The sequence below is a fragment of the Carettochelys insculpta genome, chromosome 5 (genome assembly GCF_033958435.1).
Source record: "Carettochelys insculpta isolate YL-2023 chromosome 5, ASM3395843v1, whole genome shotgun sequence".
Lineage (NCBI taxonomy): Eukaryota > Metazoa > Chordata > Testudines > Carettochelyidae > Carettochelys > Carettochelys insculpta.
Window position 1 is genome coordinate 105,369,149 of NC_134141.1, and position 17,301 is coordinate 105,386,449.

General features: G+C 41.7%; 2 protein-coding genes across 6 annotated transcripts in view; one reads left to right on the top strand and one right to left on the bottom strand.

Moving 5' to 3' along the window:
- The window catches only part of NADK2 (NAD kinase 2, mitochondrial), an 80,662-nt gene extending 66,549 nt beyond the window's left edge, over nucleotides 1–14,113 (top strand). Inside the window, exon 12 of the mRNA XM_074995658.1 lies at nucleotides 13,923–14,113. Within this exon, the coding sequence (XP_074851759.1) occupies nucleotides 13,923–13,926 (4 nt within the window). The 3' untranslated portion in view covers nucleotides 13,927–14,113. The remainder of the gene's footprint in view (nucleotides 1–13,922) is intronic.
- The window catches only part of SKP2 (S-phase kinase associated protein 2), a 68,358-nt gene that overhangs the window by 46,339 nt on the left and 4,718 nt on the right, over nucleotides 1–17,301 (bottom strand). For 2 of the 5 annotated variants that reach the window (XM_074995662.1, XM_074995660.1), the window contains exons 3-9: nucleotides 16,847–16,958; nucleotides 16,137–16,280; nucleotides 15,526–15,660; nucleotides 14,123–14,221; nucleotides 11,082–11,209; nucleotides 10,201–10,252; nucleotides 6,659–6,766 (exon numbers count right to left, since the gene is read on the bottom strand). In XM_074995662.1, the coding sequence (XP_074851763.1) occupies nucleotides 6,659–6,766; nucleotides 10,201–10,252; nucleotides 11,082–11,209; nucleotides 14,123–14,221; nucleotides 15,526–15,660; nucleotides 16,137–16,280; nucleotides 16,847–16,958 (778 nt within the window). Of the gene's footprint in view, nucleotides 1–6,380; nucleotides 6,527–6,658; nucleotides 6,767–6,890; nucleotides 7,028–10,017; nucleotides 10,120–10,200; nucleotides 10,253–11,081; nucleotides 11,210–14,122; nucleotides 14,222–15,525; nucleotides 15,661–16,136; nucleotides 16,281–16,846; nucleotides 16,959–17,301 lie in introns of those variants that run through there. The other 3 variants (XM_074995661.1, XR_012645793.1, XM_074995663.1) reach the window with 3 other exon arrangements.

Below are 17,301 nucleotides of genomic sequence, written 5' to 3' on the forward strand. Positions count from 1 at the left end.
GTTCTGGTAATTCAGTAAGTAACTTTATGAAGCATGAGCCTCATACCAGGTTATTGTAAGACATTGTTGGGTTTTTTTCTTCAGTGTCTCTGCAAGACGAATAGACTAGTAAAACCCATATTCAATGTAAGAGGACCACATAGCGTTGAGATGGTAAATCCTACACCTCACTCACCTCCATAGAATGACTTAATAGTCTTAAAATTTACATGTTCTTCATTGTATGGAACATGCTCTTTATCTCCCATGGGCCGTGTCTACACTAGCCCCAAACTTCAAAATGGCCACGCAAATGGCCATTTTGAAGTTTACCAATGAAGCACTGAAATGCATATTCAGCGCTTCATTAGCATGCAGGCGGCTGCAGCACTTCGAAATTGACACGGCTCGTCCCGACAGGGCTCCTTTTCGAAAGGACCCTGCCTACTTCGAAGTCCCCTTCTTCCCATCTGCTCATAGCAGTGAGGATAGAGATAAGCAAGACTCAAACAGTGAATGTGTGGGAAGGAAAGTATATGGAATTTAATTCTGATAACCCAGGGCAAGAAATAAGCAGTAATCAGACACTGGGGTGGACAAGGAAGACTATTTTTGTGGTGGCATTTTGAATGAAGTGGATGATTACATCAATAGGCCATATAAGGTTGTGGTAGCAGTCACAGTACTGATATAGTCTGAAAAAAGGATCAACAGAAAGGCTAGATACAGAAGGAAATATGCAGTTAAGACAGTAGTAAATGAGGGAGAGAAGGGACTTAGAAATGGCTCTCAAGTGGCAAACCTGGAAGCAGGAAGGGGAGACAGCAAAGGTTGGAACTACCAGTGACAGAATCCTTTGCTCAATTGTTCTCTCTCACCTCCATTTGACAAGGTACTGGTTATATCCAGTACCTAAGCTACTGAACAGCGTCTCAGATCTTCAGTTTGTGGTGATGTTTGAGCTGTCAAAGACCAAGTTTCTTGATTGTACCTTCTGATGAATTCATCTGTCCCTGACTAATTGCAAATACACATTTAAATAATAGCTGGGCAAACAGCTGAATGAACACTATGGAGCCATCCCTTAACTCCCTCTCTACACCAGCACTGAAGGTCTTCCAATTCCCATTTTAACAGTCAATACAGATCCAGTGTAGGTTCTCATTTTTTAACATTCTGTCAAAGTTTTAAACAAATTGTTTCAATACATTTCACATTATTAACATAATAGATTTGGATTTCTTTTGCATCCAACTATTCTACGCTTGGTCTTACTAAGCATTGTTTTGCAGGCCATAGAGAAGGAGGGAATCTTGTGTCATTTACAAAATAGAAATGTTTTAGGGCACATCTCCACTTCAGGAAGACGGACTGAGTCAGGGGCGATCTTCCAGAGTTCAATTTTGTGCATCTGGCAAAAAAATCAATCTGTCGGGGTCAGTCAAACCCTGTACTCCTTGTTGTTATGTCTACCTCACTTAGTCAGGACAGTTAGGTAAGTCTGTTTCCAATACATCAATTGTACTGATGCAATTTCCATAGCTAGAATTGCATATTTGAAATACTTATTTTCCTAGTACAGCCCGGCTTCAATGAATAAAATCCATAAGGATACCATATTACAACAGTCCCTTCATAAAGACAGGCTGCAGTAGCTCTGCCTTACTGAGCAAAGTTTGTTTTAACACACCTAATCCTCTTCAAACATTTACAGGGAAGTTCTCACATACTTACTCCCTTCTCACTACCCAGAAAAGCGACCCTGGCATTAGCACAACTGACCAACTAACAACCTGAAAAAAATAAACTTTCACCAGTCAGCCATAACCCTTTCCATTACACAATGTCCTGAAGGAATCTCAAATCAGCATACAATGTGCATCTAATTGTTCCTTGCACTTCGGTAACATCTTTCACCAGAACATCTTTGGATGAGATTTTTAAAGGAAGCTCAGGCCCCACCAGTTACTTGAAAGAAAGTCAACAAAAGTCAGATGCTAAAATTGCACTTAGCACCTTTGAAAACTGCCCCCCCCTTTGCTATAAATCCCCATGGACCACCACCAGGCAAAGGTTTGCCCTTTACAAGTGAGGGAAATTTAGCTAATGGATTTGCCCAAGGTCATATAAACATGCACAACTTCTGACAATGTGGCATGTTAATGCTCAAAGAATAACTTCTTTTCTACATACATAAGAACACCAGTGTGGCACATCTTTTATTTGAAATGAAACCCAAATTGCTTTAAAGAGAGGAAAGGGGAAAAACTTCACCTGTAGCTAACTTTGAACTTTAGGGAGAAAATCCTCAGGGTAAACAGAACAAGCATAGCTCCACAGATGTCGGAACTATGGTGATTTACACCATGGGAGGATCTGGCCCTGTTTCTTTGGTTTTGCTCAGTTTGACAACTTCATATTACACAAACAAGTTTGCCATCTGAAAAATCTATTAAATCAAGCACTCAAGTTTGAGAACACCAAAGTTAAGGTTGCCTGTGCAATTTTAATTCATGCATGTGACAGTCTTTAATGAGATGACTGCATACTACTTTTTTCCAAGACACCAGCCTCGTACAGTTTACAAGATGGTTTTTGTCTATGGGAAGAATCAGAGTTCTGTAGTAAACAAGGCTATAGCCTCAGAAGTTTTGAAGTTATGTAAAGAATGAGGAAGGGTACTGCAAGAAGAGAAAAAAAGATCTCACTTAAGGTAGTTAAATGCTGCCCTGTGGAACTGGATTCTACCCTGCCTCTGCAACAAAGCAGCAGGGCAAATCGCTCAGAATGTGCATTGTCAGTGACCAAAAGTTTATCATTTTGAGATCCCCTCGTGAGACTGCCTGCTTTGCAAAATCATATACCCTCACAGCTGTAACCAAATCAAGGAGAGCTGTGAGTTGATCGTGTAAAGAGATCTATAATGAATGCTAAGTACTCAGGAAAAGAATCACATTTTAGGCATCAAATTCAACATTTAAGATCAGTGGACACTTCTGACCTAAATTGTTTGAGGACAGATTTTTAAAAGGTACTTAGATACCCTGTGAGACTTTTTTAATAAGTGTTACACTGATAAATCTCCTTAAATTGGTCCCTCTATCCCTGAGTTGACCATCTATAAAATTACACACACCTCAGAGCTTTTATGCAAATAAATTCGTTAATGTTTGAAGCATTCACATATTGCAGTAACGAGCATCTTATAAAAGCCTATAAGGCAATTAATTTTATGTTCAGAGCTGTGTTTGTATCATGTGCAATAAATAAGGAACAGGGCCACAATGAGAATAAAGCAAAATACTGATTAGTTCCTCAGTGTACCAACCATGCTGTGCACTCAGTGAAGCCGGGGTCTTTTGAAAAAGATAGCAGATGATCACAAAATTACATTCTATAATCAGATATACATGAGGAAAGCAAAATTAAGGTTACACAGGACACCTAAACAAGGACAATTCCTGTGTTCTTCACTCTGACCCTTAATAGTCTTTATAAGAACTCCTTGGTATAAAAGATGAACTTGGAGGGAGAAGCGGAGGATATACGCAGAAACTCCATTACATGGACTCACAGGGTAGATACAAGTCAATGATTAAAAAATAAATAAAATAAAACAAAAAACAAAACCCGAAAAAAAAAACAAAGTTTTTTTTAAATGGATTGTTTTAAACCCAATAGAGCACTAATATTTTCAATCAATAACAAAATTCAATCTCAAACATGCTACAGCTATGCTTACAGCCTCATTAAAATTAATCACTCTAATCTGTCCAGCCTAACTACCATTTAATGCATCTTTTAGCCAAGGACTTGAGCACTGCTTCTCCAGGAATAAAAGAAAACATTGCTAAAAATCACAAAATACTACTTCCATACCAACCATTTTGCTTCAGCTGGGCTAAGGACAGCAAGAGGATCCAAACTAATTCTCCCTCAAGATGTTTGACAGAATTCTGTGGTTGATTGCTTTGAACAACTTATTAAGAATTGGCCTATTTTCATAAAACTTAGCGAAGAAAACCATGATTAAACAGATGGAAACATCTCATCCAAAGTATCTAACATGTAGAGGATATCTGGACATCTATAGCTTTAAACAACCTTCAGAGAAACTGCTGTTTCACATTGGGAAGGTACTTCATGAAGTTGACAAAAAAAAAAAGTTCACCATGAAGAAGCAAAAGGATCAAACACTAACTCCACTTCAACTTCTTGAAAACATTCTTAAACTCAGATATAAAGGCAAATGCATAACTTCTGAAGATGACAGTACTGCCAGTGTAGGGGCTTCTCAAAAATCACTTCTCAGTTACGGCAGTCATAATAAATTTCAAGGTTAGAGTGAAACAGGTAAATCAGTACACGTTTACTGATATTTGTCGCTCCCTGAATTGGTGGAAGTCATAAAGCCAAGCACCTTGAAATAGGGTTCTGTCAGTTACTAAGATGAAGCTACTGCTGCACAAGTTCTCTGCAGGCACAGAGACAGACAATCTTTTCATCATAAGGTATTATTCACACAAAGCTAAGAAATTGACAGCGAGTTGAAAAAGCAGGAAAACTATTTCTGTTTCAGACTATGAATCAAAATGGCAATGGGAGTGAAGAAGATGATAGCTGTTTGTAGAAGTTTCAAGGACACCATGTGTTTAATGTTTTGAAGACTTGTGTGTTACAGTTAATAAAACTTGAAAACTGAAAAGTTTAAGGGCCGCCATCAGCAGGCAATACAGGAGACAGTTGCAACTATGAAACATCTATGTAGCACTTAAGATTAGGTTTAATAAAATGTAATATTGTGCTTGTGTGTAATTCAGTTCTTACCATTCCTAATGTACTGCTGCTGCATCTGCAGCTTCACACAGGTAGCAAGTATTACATATTACAGGTTGAACCTCAGTAGTCTGGAACTCTCTCCTCTGGCAACATCATTGATCTGGCATGATTTTAGTTAGCCAGATGACCACTTCTCATGAGTGTGGCCAAGTTTCTTGTGGTCCCATAAACTTTGTTTACAGTCACCACTCCTGGCTCTCAATGTTCTGTGCTGCCATTTAGCTGTAATTTATCCCTAAACATCTTTCAAGACCCCAGTAAGCTGTGTAAGCGTTGGTAAAGCTGCTAGAATATACTGCTCTCCTGTGGTTCAGCAAATTCTCTTGTTTGGCACCAGTCAAGTACCATGGGTGCCGGACTGGAGAGGTTCCACCCATATTTCCTAAATTCATAAAAATCAAGTTTTGTGAAAAATTACGCAAAGTATATCTCCTGGATGTTGTAAAACGTGGTACTGAGTTGTAAATTTTAGTGATCAGATTTGCACCTTTGTTTAAGAAATATGAGTAGTATCAGTGGGAAACCTGATTTAAATCAATCTACCCTTTGGAATCATATTTACATCCACATGGTTCATCAGCAGAGCTGGAACCTTTCGATCTGCAGCACAGGCCTCTGCCACTTGAGCGAATGGATAAACTGACAACAGTATTAGACTGTCATGTACCTGCACCAGTTTAACAGGGAAATGAGACCTCACCAGTGGCAGTCAGATTTTTGCTGATCCCAGAAGAGACTCATGCTGCGTCTACACTACGAGATAAATTCCATCTCTAATAAATTTCAATCTTTAACCTCGATATTATGAATTCGAATAAAGTGTCCACAAACTTCTTGAAATTTGACCCTCCTTTTTTCCACGTCAAATCACCACATCCCCAATGCCATGTGCAAGTTCAACAGTGTGAGCACTTTTTTGTGGGTACCTATCCCACAGTGCCTTAGCCCTGGGTTGCTTGTGGGCATTTCACGTTTGAATCCCAGCATTCACTGATCATAGATTGCTGCATTTCTCTTGGCCACCCAAAGTCTCTTCACCACCGACTGGTCTCCCCAAATGGCAATGAGATCACATATCTCCTGGTGGGTCCAAGCAGGGGCTCTCTTGTGAGCCTGAGAAGTGCCAGTCAAATCACTATCTGGAGCGCTCATGATTGCAGTACAGGGCTACAAAAAATTGCTACCTATGTGGTGCAATATGATGGGGAAAGGGATTTTTTCCCTTAATCGACACCCTTTATATTTCCAGGGCTGGGCTGCTAAATCCCAATTCAAATTCAATCAAAACTTTGCGGGCTTACTTTGACCGTCTTCCTGCACACCTGATAGTGCACAATGAAGCAGTCATATTTGGAGAGTCACCGTGTAGCTTTATGGGATACGTACGAGACACTTCTGGAGGCTAACAAATTCGAGTTAAGGACATGGCATTTCCACACTAGCCTTGATCTGAGATTTTAAATTCAATATTGATGCTATACTCATCCCATAATATCAATATTTTGTAATCGGTATTACGGCTCAATAAATAGTGTTAATGGTATTAAGTGTGAAGACAGTCACATTTTAATACTGAGCTACCATCTTGAAATTCGATTTTCTCTCTTAGTGCAGATGCAGCCTTTGTAATCATCAGTTCCATTCCAACCTCTGCCTGTGTCCCACACCTTCCAACCCTGCACCTCTTCTTAAAAGGGGAAGATTGGGTCTGTTTTGAAAGATATTATTTGCTGTTTAAATCTACATAGTTCAGGATCTCAAACAGTTTGTACCAAGTACTTCGACAGCACTTTAAGTCAGTTTTAATAGTAAACTATAAGGGGTGTAAGAAATTACTCACAGTAAGTCAGCAGGAGATATCTGATAACATCTGCTAAGAGACAAATGCTGTAGGCAGATGAGCTGATGAAAATATTGAAAACATTCAGGCTTCAACATTGCACTGTCACTGTAATAAAGGTGATTTACAAAAGTAAGATTAAAAACATTACTTTCCAAGAACACAACAGAAGCAAAGTTTTAAGTGTTTCTGAAATTCAGTGAGAAAAGTTTTGCACATATCTAACACTAACCTGCCTTCAAACGCTTTCTTCATCAGCTTATTAATTATTTCAAAATTTAACATGTTTTCTTCCTTACATATTAGAAATTCATCACCAATTTCTGTAACTTCTGGTGAGGAGAAAGCTGAAGCTTGTTTTGCAGAAAGCTGTTTTGGCATAAAAATGTAGGTCACAAAGGAAACTGCTCTACATGGCAAGAGTTCCAAGCAGCGATTAGCTGATATACCAAAAATCAAATTACACTGACATTTTACACTCACGTTACAAATACATTAAAAGGCAAAAAAAGTCTTCAATAGCAGATGTCATTTACGCCAGAGGGAATTCTGTACACAAAAATTCTGCACATACTATCTTATATTTTTGCAAAATCCTGCATAAATTATTGGTGTATTAAATGTGGTGACATCAGCACTGCAGTGGGGCGCATAGTCCACTTGAAGCAAAGAGGTAGAACATGGCCTTGCAGTCCCACCTGGACACAGTCACCTGACGTACTTGAAAAGCCTGCCCAAGAAATACCGCAGGGCCCTTTCTGTCATTGTCAGGCACACCAAGGACAGAGTCTCACATGCACACCCAGCCCTGGCCTCTGATCCAGGAGTGGGACAAGCAGGCTCAGCCTGGTAGGATCCAAGTGAGGAAGAGCCTAGTGTGGGGCAGTCCAAATGCAGCTGGCTTAGAGAGAGGGAGGGCATCCAGGTATAAGGGAGAGCTGGAAGCACAGGATTTTTTGGGGGGGAGGGTTCTGGGTCCTGGGGCAATGGAATTCTGCAGGGAGTCCAGATGAAAAGTGGGTGGGACTCAGTGGGGCGGGGGGGGGGAGATGGGATTCCTGGGCGAGGGACATGCTGGGGAAGTGGGGCTTGGTGGTGGTAGAAGTCTGTGTACCATTGGGCGGGGAACAGCGAAGCTGGGACAGTGAAGCTCATGAGGGTGGGCTTACTTAACTGGGGAGTCTGAGCTGCTGCCAGGGACCATCACATGCTTGGCTCCTACTTCCTGATTTCCATCCCCCGACTTCCAGCTCCTACTCCCTCTCCCCCACAATTCCCCATTCAGTAAACCCGCAAAATATGCGGCCTCAAGTTGCACATAACTCATTTTAATGCAAGTTAAGCACAACTTGAAGCTGCTCTGCAGCTGTCAGCCTGCCTAGCTGCTTGCAACTGCCAGCAGCTAGACAGGCTAAGAGCCCCTTCTCCAAGCCGCACGGCTGTCACCCTGACACTGGCGCTGCTGGGGAAAGCAGCTGGGAGAACACAGGGAGAAACAGCCCAGTGGGCTGATCAGTTTCCTGGCTCCAAGGACTGGAAGGGAGCTGAGAGCTAGGCTACCGCTGGTTCCTGACTCCCCTCCACTGGCTGGAGCCAAGAAACTGACCAAGGCTGCTGCACTGGTCAGTTTCTTGACCCTGCAAGGGGAGGGGAACCAGGAGACAGGCTGCTGCCTGGCTTCACCCAGGAAACTGATCAGCACATGGCTGGTCAGTTCCCTGGGTCCCACAAGTGGTGGGCTGGCCAGTTTCCCAGGGGAGACGAGAACCAGGCTGCCCCCTAGTTCCCAGCTCCCCGCCACAGCCTGGTTCCCATCTCCCCATTGACTTGCGTGAAAATTTGAGTTACATGGGAGTTGCAGGAATATAACTCCCACATAACTCAAGGGTTTACTGTACCCTGCTCTATTTCTTTCCCATCGCCCCTCTCCTCCCTATCACCATCTCCCTCCACTTCTCCCTGCCTGCCTTCCTTCCTCTCTCCCCACCCTACTACCACACTTTCCCTATTTCCCCCCAAGTTCCTTGTTGTGCCCCACCATGGGCAATCACTGTTGCACAGAAAAGTGGGTGGCTCCCAGCACACACACCAGGGGAGCTCAGTCAGCACCAGGATGCAGGAGGAATCCTTTAGTTGCAGAATCAGCAGAGCTGAGCTGCACTCTCATTCAGTTGTGCAGCTCTGTGCTCTCTGAAGTTGGGAGGAGGGGGCCAGCAGCATGTGACATCATGAGCTCCCCATGCTTCACCCACATGCAGCTTCCCCATCGTTTGCAGTGGAGACATGAATTCTGCCTCCAGTGGTTCAGAATTCCCCTCAGAGTAAATGAGTTTAGATTTTCCCTTCCAGAAATGTGTTTTTCTGTCCGTGTTACTAGCACATTTCTCGTGAAAATACTGTCAGCTGTATACCGTCTGACTTACAGTCAGCAGCACTAAATACATGGAGAGCTGATATACAAGGCCACCATTTTCTCATCTGGAAGTCACTGTACCTTAACACTGCCATTATCTTCAAGGTTTCACTGAACTTCTCTCAATAGTCAACCCTGGAATCTGACAAGTACCCACAGCACTACAAAGATGGAGAGCAGCAATGCAACACAGTGACAGCTGCCCCAACTGAAAACAGCCCTAAACCCCAAGCAACACAAAGGCAGCTTAAGATATCTTTGCCTGTACCGCATTCAGGCTGTACTTCCATCTTGTTGGGGCTCTAGCACATAAGTTGTCTACTGTGCCTTAGGATTTCAGCCAGCAAGAGCTACAGGAACTTGTGAGTGAACTCAGCCTAACATTTATTATGACCACATTTAAGACAGCTGGAGGGGAGGAGTTCATAACCAATTTTCAGATAAAGTCACCTATGTTAAAACAAGTTGGTATATGTTCCCCCCACTACAGAACTTGCTCAGTACCGAAAGTAAGCAAATTCTACAGCAACATCTCAAATTGGTTTCTGTTTTCACACTCAGAACTTTTAGCCCAAAAGGTGAGTTGCAGAATCTTTCTATGAACAATTTCTCTCTTAGGGGTGTTCTCTGTGGGGTTTTTTTGGTTTTTTGTTTTGTTTACTTGGGGTTTTTTGGTACGTTTGAGCAGAATACCTTCAAAATGTTTGAGCTGGCCAGCATGTGCTTGGAGAGGCTAAGAAACCTTTCAACATGAAGAAAATCACAGTCTATTGGGATAGTTAGTGCTATAGCAAAGAGGTAACGATGGCGCAGTTTAAGAATTTAATCGGAACAGAACCCAGAGGAAGCCTGAAAATCTTCCAAGGAGTGACATCTGGGTTGGGAAAAAAAATCTTGCCTGAAGGTGCTCAGGTATTACAATGATAAGCCTGGTTTGAAAATCTACCTGGACTATATGATTCATGTTTTCCCCTTGCTTCTGCTAGAGGAAACCCAGATGTGCATGTGGCAGATTTTGTGCTGAGGCCCCAGGTAGAGAAGTTGCAGCCTGAAAGGAACAGAGCCAAAGGCATCTTTAAGCTACAGGGATTCAGGGCCACTGAAGAGTTTCTGATACACAGTTTTTTACCTTAAATCTAACTGGACGAGATAAGGGCATCTTGTAACCAGTATTTTAACATCTGGGGGGGGAAAAATAAACATGTACATTATTCATGTAGAACACACTTATCTTTCTAGCAATTGTGTTTTGGATATTAGAAGTTTTTACTATTCAAATTAAATTCCTGTAATTTTTAAGTTCTTTCCTCATGACTGAAAACTATTTTGTTTGATTGCCTTTAACTTTAAGATCTGTAATAGAGGCACCACCTTTTCATTAGGTGTGTACAGTACCGAGTCTGGGGGGCCTCAGATTCCTGATTGTGGCATCCAAGTGCCATTTTACATTATAATATAAAAAAGTGGCTATCGGTGTTTGAGCTCATATACAAAAACCAACAACAATCTTACAAATTGAACCTCTCCTGTCTGGCAACCTCTGTAATCGACATGATTTTAGTTAGCCAACGGCCACTTATCATGGCTTCCCTTAGTGCCATAAATTTCTTTACAGCCACCAGTCCTGGCTCTCAGTGTACGGTGCTGTTATTTACCTGTAATTTATCCCTAAATGCCATCTAAGACCCCATTAAACAGTGGGAGTGTTACTAATGCTGCTGGCAATACTGGTCTGGCAAATTCTCTTGTTCCACAATGGTCAGCTCCCAAGGGTGCCAGACTAGAGAGGTACAACCTGCAGTTCAGTTTTATTGCTAATGTTTTGTTTTATGAACTGTACTACATAAAGCAGACACTCATGTGGGTACAAGCCCCATAACATTTAGATATCAATACTCTAGGTCCAACAGATTAAGATGAGATGCAAATGGTTAAACAGCCACAGCTACACTTAATTAAGGTTCCACATAGCATTCCCCTAGAATACCAGTTCTCAGTGCTGCCATTTACCTGGTATCTGCAGATTTTGTCTGTACCCGCTAAAATTTAACTGGGTTACATTTGCAGAAATGTGGTTGACTGATGCTTTAATGTGATCAGCTGTGAAGTCACACCAGGACAAGTTCAGTTCTTCCAGTCTACACACAAATAAAAATACATCCATTTGGAACCCTTGCAGAAACGCATTTGGCATAAAAGCATACACATACTATTCATATAGCCAAAAAAAAAAAAAAGTACATGAGATGAGATATATACCATCAAATGTCTTCATTAAACAAACTAAATTTCTAGAGCTCAGATTATATAGATGGCTCAGGGAAATTATGACAAAAAAAATCAGCATCTGTTGTTGGAGTGGAGTATTTGTCCATTTGGTTCCTAATGGATAGGAGTCCACCTTTAAAAGGAAAAAAAGTACAGCTTTTTCCTTATTACCCATTATTAATCTGGCCATCTGATTTAGTTTATAATGTACAGAAATATCACACTTTTGATTGCAATCCTCTTCAACCCTTCACACTTTGCTTGTCTTAGACTGTAAGTGCTTTGAGACTTTTTCATGTGGACAATGTCTATTACACGGTGAGTGCTACCAGATTATAAATAACCACAACTACTAAAATTCTATTTTGGCAGTCTCAACATAGGTCAAAGAAATCAGTCCTCTTCTCATCCTTATGGGTTCCTCAAGAACAGGGTTAAAGCACATTTAGCATCTTGGCAGGCACGCTTGCAAACTGAGGTTCACTGGGGGACAGTGACATAAGTCTTGAAGTAAGCGAGGAAGTGTGGTACCAGGACAAAAAAAAACAACAACAACAAGAGGGGACCCTGCTGCAAAAGGAGAAGTTAGGCCAATTAGCAGATTATCTGGTGTTTGTGCACGAATGCAAGAAGGCTGGGCAACAAAAAGCAAGAATTAGAAGCCCTGGCACAAAGTAGTATGAGGTGATTGGAGTAACAGAGACTTGGTGGGATGATTCACAACTGGCACATGGAAGGGTATAAACTGTTCAGGAAGGACAAGAGGAGAGAAAAAGGAGGAGTTGCACTGTAAGAGAGCAGTTGACTGCTAACAAATGCTGAGCTGCTGCCAGTGGAGGAGATGCTGGAGACGGGCTTCATGGTAGCAAGAAGCCCAGACAATTTGCTAGGAGCTGATATTTGAACCTTGTATAGAGAGTTTACTGGCTTCACTGGGCCCTTGGTGGAGTAGGTAGGACTGGGTCTCCTTGCCTTATACTTACCACCAGATGTGGCTACTGGGATCCCCTGATATTGACTGAATGATTTTCTGAGTGGGGTAGAGGAAACTAAGTCCCAACTGCTTTCGTTTGCCTGAGCCAGAAAACCCAAATGCTACAGACAGCTTGTTTGCTCTGTGCCAACAGGGTCCAAGACCCTTGATCGTGACTGTTTGACACAGACAGGGACTCCCATCAGCCATGTGATGGGGTGTGTCAACCCCATACTCAGCAAACAAGGGTAGCTCCGCTCAACATATCAAGCCCCTGTGACATGCTCTGTGGTGCCTGTTCTGTTTCCTACTATTAAAATACACCACCTAAACCAGCATTTCCTCAACCCATGGATCGGGAATGTTTCAGAGTCACATGACAGCCCTTGGCCTATGGGGCTGGTGCAGCTCACCACTCTGCTCCAACCAGTGCAACCTCAAAGGTCTCAATTCAGGTTTGGCCCATCATAATGATGGGAGTCTAGGTAGGCCAAATTTGCCTGAGTGGCGTTGTACCCATCAGCCACGTCACAACTCCACTCGCACAGTTTTGGTCCAGTTTGGGGTGGGGGACCAAACCTCAGCAGTCCTGCAACCCCAGAAATTGCAATGCCCAGAGCAAGCCAGACCCACAGCACAGCAGCTGCCATTGTGGGGTACCAGTCAAGCAGGGCCTGCTCCCCATCTGCCTATAATGCATGATCCAGCTGAAACCACCTCCAGACTATTCACTGGGTCACAACCAGACATGGACATTTACAAATGGCTCCTGAGCCCAAAACAAGTTGAGAATCAATGGCCTAGCAGTCCCAACCCTGTCCTCACTGTGCGAGGCAGTGCACATGCATGTAGTAAAAAGACTGTCCCTGTCCTAAACAGGGACAATCTGCAATCTAACTAGACAAGAAAAGGCAGAGTTCAAATTTTACAGACTGAAAATGGTGGCATAGAGATTAAAGTTTCGTCTAAGCAACTTGTGTTTGTATGACTGAGGAAATATGTTTAAACTCAGAGTTAAAATCACCCACCACGTTAAGCCTGCCTCTGCGTTAAGTAGTTTCTCCTACATTACAAAAGAACTCTGAACTGATTTTCTGTCCCAGTTCAGTGCCCTAATGACAGACCATTCCTCTTTATGTTGGCAGATCACAGAATATTAGTTTTCGTAAGCTGACAATTTTTATAATGGTGCTACATCACCATTAAAACACCTCTGTGTGTTTTTGAACCATCATTTTAACATGAAAATCTTTTCCTCCCCGAAAGCTGGACACTATGTCAAGGGGGCTCATTAAACGCCATTTCACAATTTTTAGAGATACTTTCACTTCGACAGAGTTTGGCTTGCCACTCTTTCAATAACAAAATCATTTTTAAAAACAACAACAACAACAACAAGAGGTCCAGTGGCATTTTATAGACTAAAATTTTTAGAGCTTAATCTTTTGCAGGCTTTCATCCAAAATCTGTTAGTCTATAAGGTGCCACAGAACTTGTCATTGTTTTTGCGGATACAAACTAACACGGCTACCCCTCTGATAAAAAACTTTGTTTGAGAATATTCACAACAGAGATAGTTAACTGGATTTTTTTTTGTTTTTGTTTTTCAGATAAATGTATCCATCTTGAAGGTAGACAAGTTTAACAAAAGAAAATTTAACAAAAACATTACCTGAATCTTCATTAGACACAAATACTCTCTTCAGATGTTCAAGAGCCCAAATTACAGTTCATAAAAGTTATACAAGGGATGGCTCAAATTATCCTCTCTCAAGAATATCAACAAGTATATAAATTAACTGAATCTTACTCAGAACAGCTGATCAGCATCATCTCCAGTGCTTCTGCAGAAAACCCAGAACATCCAGAGAGATTTAATCGCACCAAGCCAGAATTCTGAGCAATGCTTCTGTAAAGAAGATCACAGATGGAGGGTCAAAATATTTTCACATCTCACCTGGTATTATCAATGTTACTGTTGTTTTCATAATTTAAAATTCCAGGCTCAGAATGGCCTTACTTTGATAAATATACATTTGTGCATCTTTACCTAATAAGCCTTAGCTTTTCAATTTAACAGTTAATTAAATATTCAGTAACTATTTACCTGCTGCATTAGAGTACTTGACAGATCACACACTTGAAAAGGACTGTTATCCCTAGGGTCCTGCTCAAATTGCTATTTGGATAGTTACATTCTAGCTGAATGTTTCCCCTGCAGTTTAATGTTCTTCTGCTCTTTCTGTTACTACGACCTATTAAACAGCTGCCAAGTTTCACCACAGAGGTGGCTGCATTCCTGTGGTAGAAAAACAATTATGCCCAGCCCTGTAAAAGAATATGCCTATGCAAACATATGCACCCAAGTGTTATTTTGATGAAGACTGTGCTAGTCTATGTGTTTACAAGATGAAGGCCTATATTCATAAATTGTTTGAGAAGTCTTCTGCATACAAGGTGGCATATAAAAACTTTATTGAATACTTCCTCTAATGGGTGGAGTGGTCTTATTCCAGTATAAAGGGGGATAACTAACCCTGTTGGGCTCAGCTAATCCCATCTTGGAGGAAGTGCAAGAGCGTGGCAATTAGCATAAGAGCAGGATCCCACAGATCAGCTAGAACCAGACCAGGGAAAGAGTAAGATGCCTGTCCCTGGATGCCAAACAGCTACTGGAGCCCAAATTGGGGGTGGTGGAGGGAGGCAAGTGACTGCCCCAGGAGTGATAAACCAGTGAGGGAGTGGAGAGCAGGATATCTAACAAGGAGATGGAAAACCAGGTCCTACTGGCCACGGAGTAACCCAGAGATGTTCGTAAGAAGTAATGCAAGAAACAGAAATGCTAATTTTGTAGTATTGCTGAGAAGTAAGGCAGCGACCCCACGTTCCCCAAACATCTCCCTAATAGGATTGATCCCTTGTCATTCCTAGGGCCTTGGGCTGGAACCTGATGAAGCAGAGTGGATCTGGGTCCTTTTGCCCTCTGCCTCTCACTTTGGGCTGGATGAGTGCTAACCCTTAAATCATAAAGCCAGAGCCAGACTTCACTTTTTCAGCTGTCATACTGGAGGCTTAAGCTACTACTTGCTCAGTTGCAAGCTAGGATGCCTGATGAGCCTAGCCAGGCATGCAGGCTGATTCCCTGATGCAGCTAAAGAGGTTCTCCTGGTCCTGCACTGCAGGGACCTCACACTGTTGATCATACTCCCTCACCTAATGATATCATCAGAAAGCACCAGTCCTTCCAAGCTGAGATTCTGTAGCCGATCACAACGACACAGAACAGCATGAAGATCCATAACATTTATTGTACAGTTGGACATGTCCATATGTTGTACTCTAAGAGGTCTAAAGAGAGGATAGGAGAAAGACAATGTAAAATACGTTTTAATATTTTTCCTAAAATTGAGGTAGCATACTTCATTTTATACCACTGCATACCTGAGCCATCACTATTACTAAGCTGGTTACCCAAAACGCAAAATTCTATCTACCTTGAGGCATACAAATCTTTAAGACTCATCATATCATCTTGGGCTACGCTAGAGTTAAATCATGTTTCCTTTAACTTTGCAGAGAAGTAAACTTCAATGGTTAGTCGTTCTTGATTCTAAGAAAGACTTTGTTCATCAGCTCTTGTATAACTCTGAATCAAGTAAGAACAGAATACAGCTCCCATGATATTTACCCTGGTGTGTTATTCCGTGCACTAGGCTGCAAGTGAGACAGAGGTGCTAAACCAAAGAGACTGATTGAAATATCTGAAGGAGGGAAAACTGAAAAGGAGACTTGTCCAGCGCACTGAGTGATGGTGACAGCCTTACCGGTTGTTTTTAAACAATGGTTTCCCAATACAGGATCTTGGACAACGAAATACAGTTACACCCACAGGAAGCAACTGCCCAATCACTCCTGGCAGCAGATTTTTACCAGTCAGATCAAGGGTCTGCCACAGCGATTCATCAAACCTATGGAGGAAAGGAGTTGGCTTGTTTGCAAGTAATTGAAGACCAAAGCAAAGGATGCTGCCATTAATACCTTTTACTGCTATACATGAATGTGTAAAACAAGGAAACCAACTTAGCAAGAATTTACTTATATGTAGATCAGTCATGTGACAGCAAAACATTCTTATTCTTGAAACAAAGAGCCAAGCTACTGTATAAATCTCTCCGCAGTACTTAAGAGGGATTGAAGAACCAAGGCGTGCTCTGACTACAATATGTTGGGGGTGGTAACGTAGGAGTGACCAGACTCCACGTTTCAGGGTTAGAAGGGAGCAGAGACTTTAAATTAGTTAGGGGCACAGCCCAAACACAGAATTTTCATATAAATGTATTTCTCAAGTGACAATACCCATTTAAACAAAAGAAGGAATCAAATTACTCTATAGTCACTTAACATGTATATAAGCCACTTTTCAGTGTGGACAGGATTACACGTGCACATAAGGATGAGAATGAGGTCATTTAACAACATTTAAGAGAAAATGCAATACTGTTCTCAATGCCTACGAGTAAAAAGCAATACTCACGCTAGGCGTTGCCACCTTTTGCAAATCTGAGAAACTCTTAGTAGGTCGATTAGGGGTAAATATGCAAAGATCCCCAACAGCAATTCATCTGGCAGTGCATCCCAAGAAACACCTTTAAGAAAACAGTCACCAGGTTTTACATAGGTCTGATGCTTTATTGTCTACTGATTACAAATTTCAGCAGTTTTGCCCTTAAACAAAAATCTTGAAAAACAACAGAAAGATTCCCTGCCTTACTATCACTATCTCATTCCCTTGTTGATCCACGCACACACTAGTAAACTACTTAGTTCTTAAATTACCTTATTGGAAAGTTATTATGGTCTTATTACCACTACTTTATCTAATATGTTCGTAGGTGCTGTGTAAAAAAGTGCAAAAATAGTCATCAACAGCACTGTGCACAATTATCCTCTGAAGCCTGTTTTTCAGAACATGATAGGCCAGCACTCCTC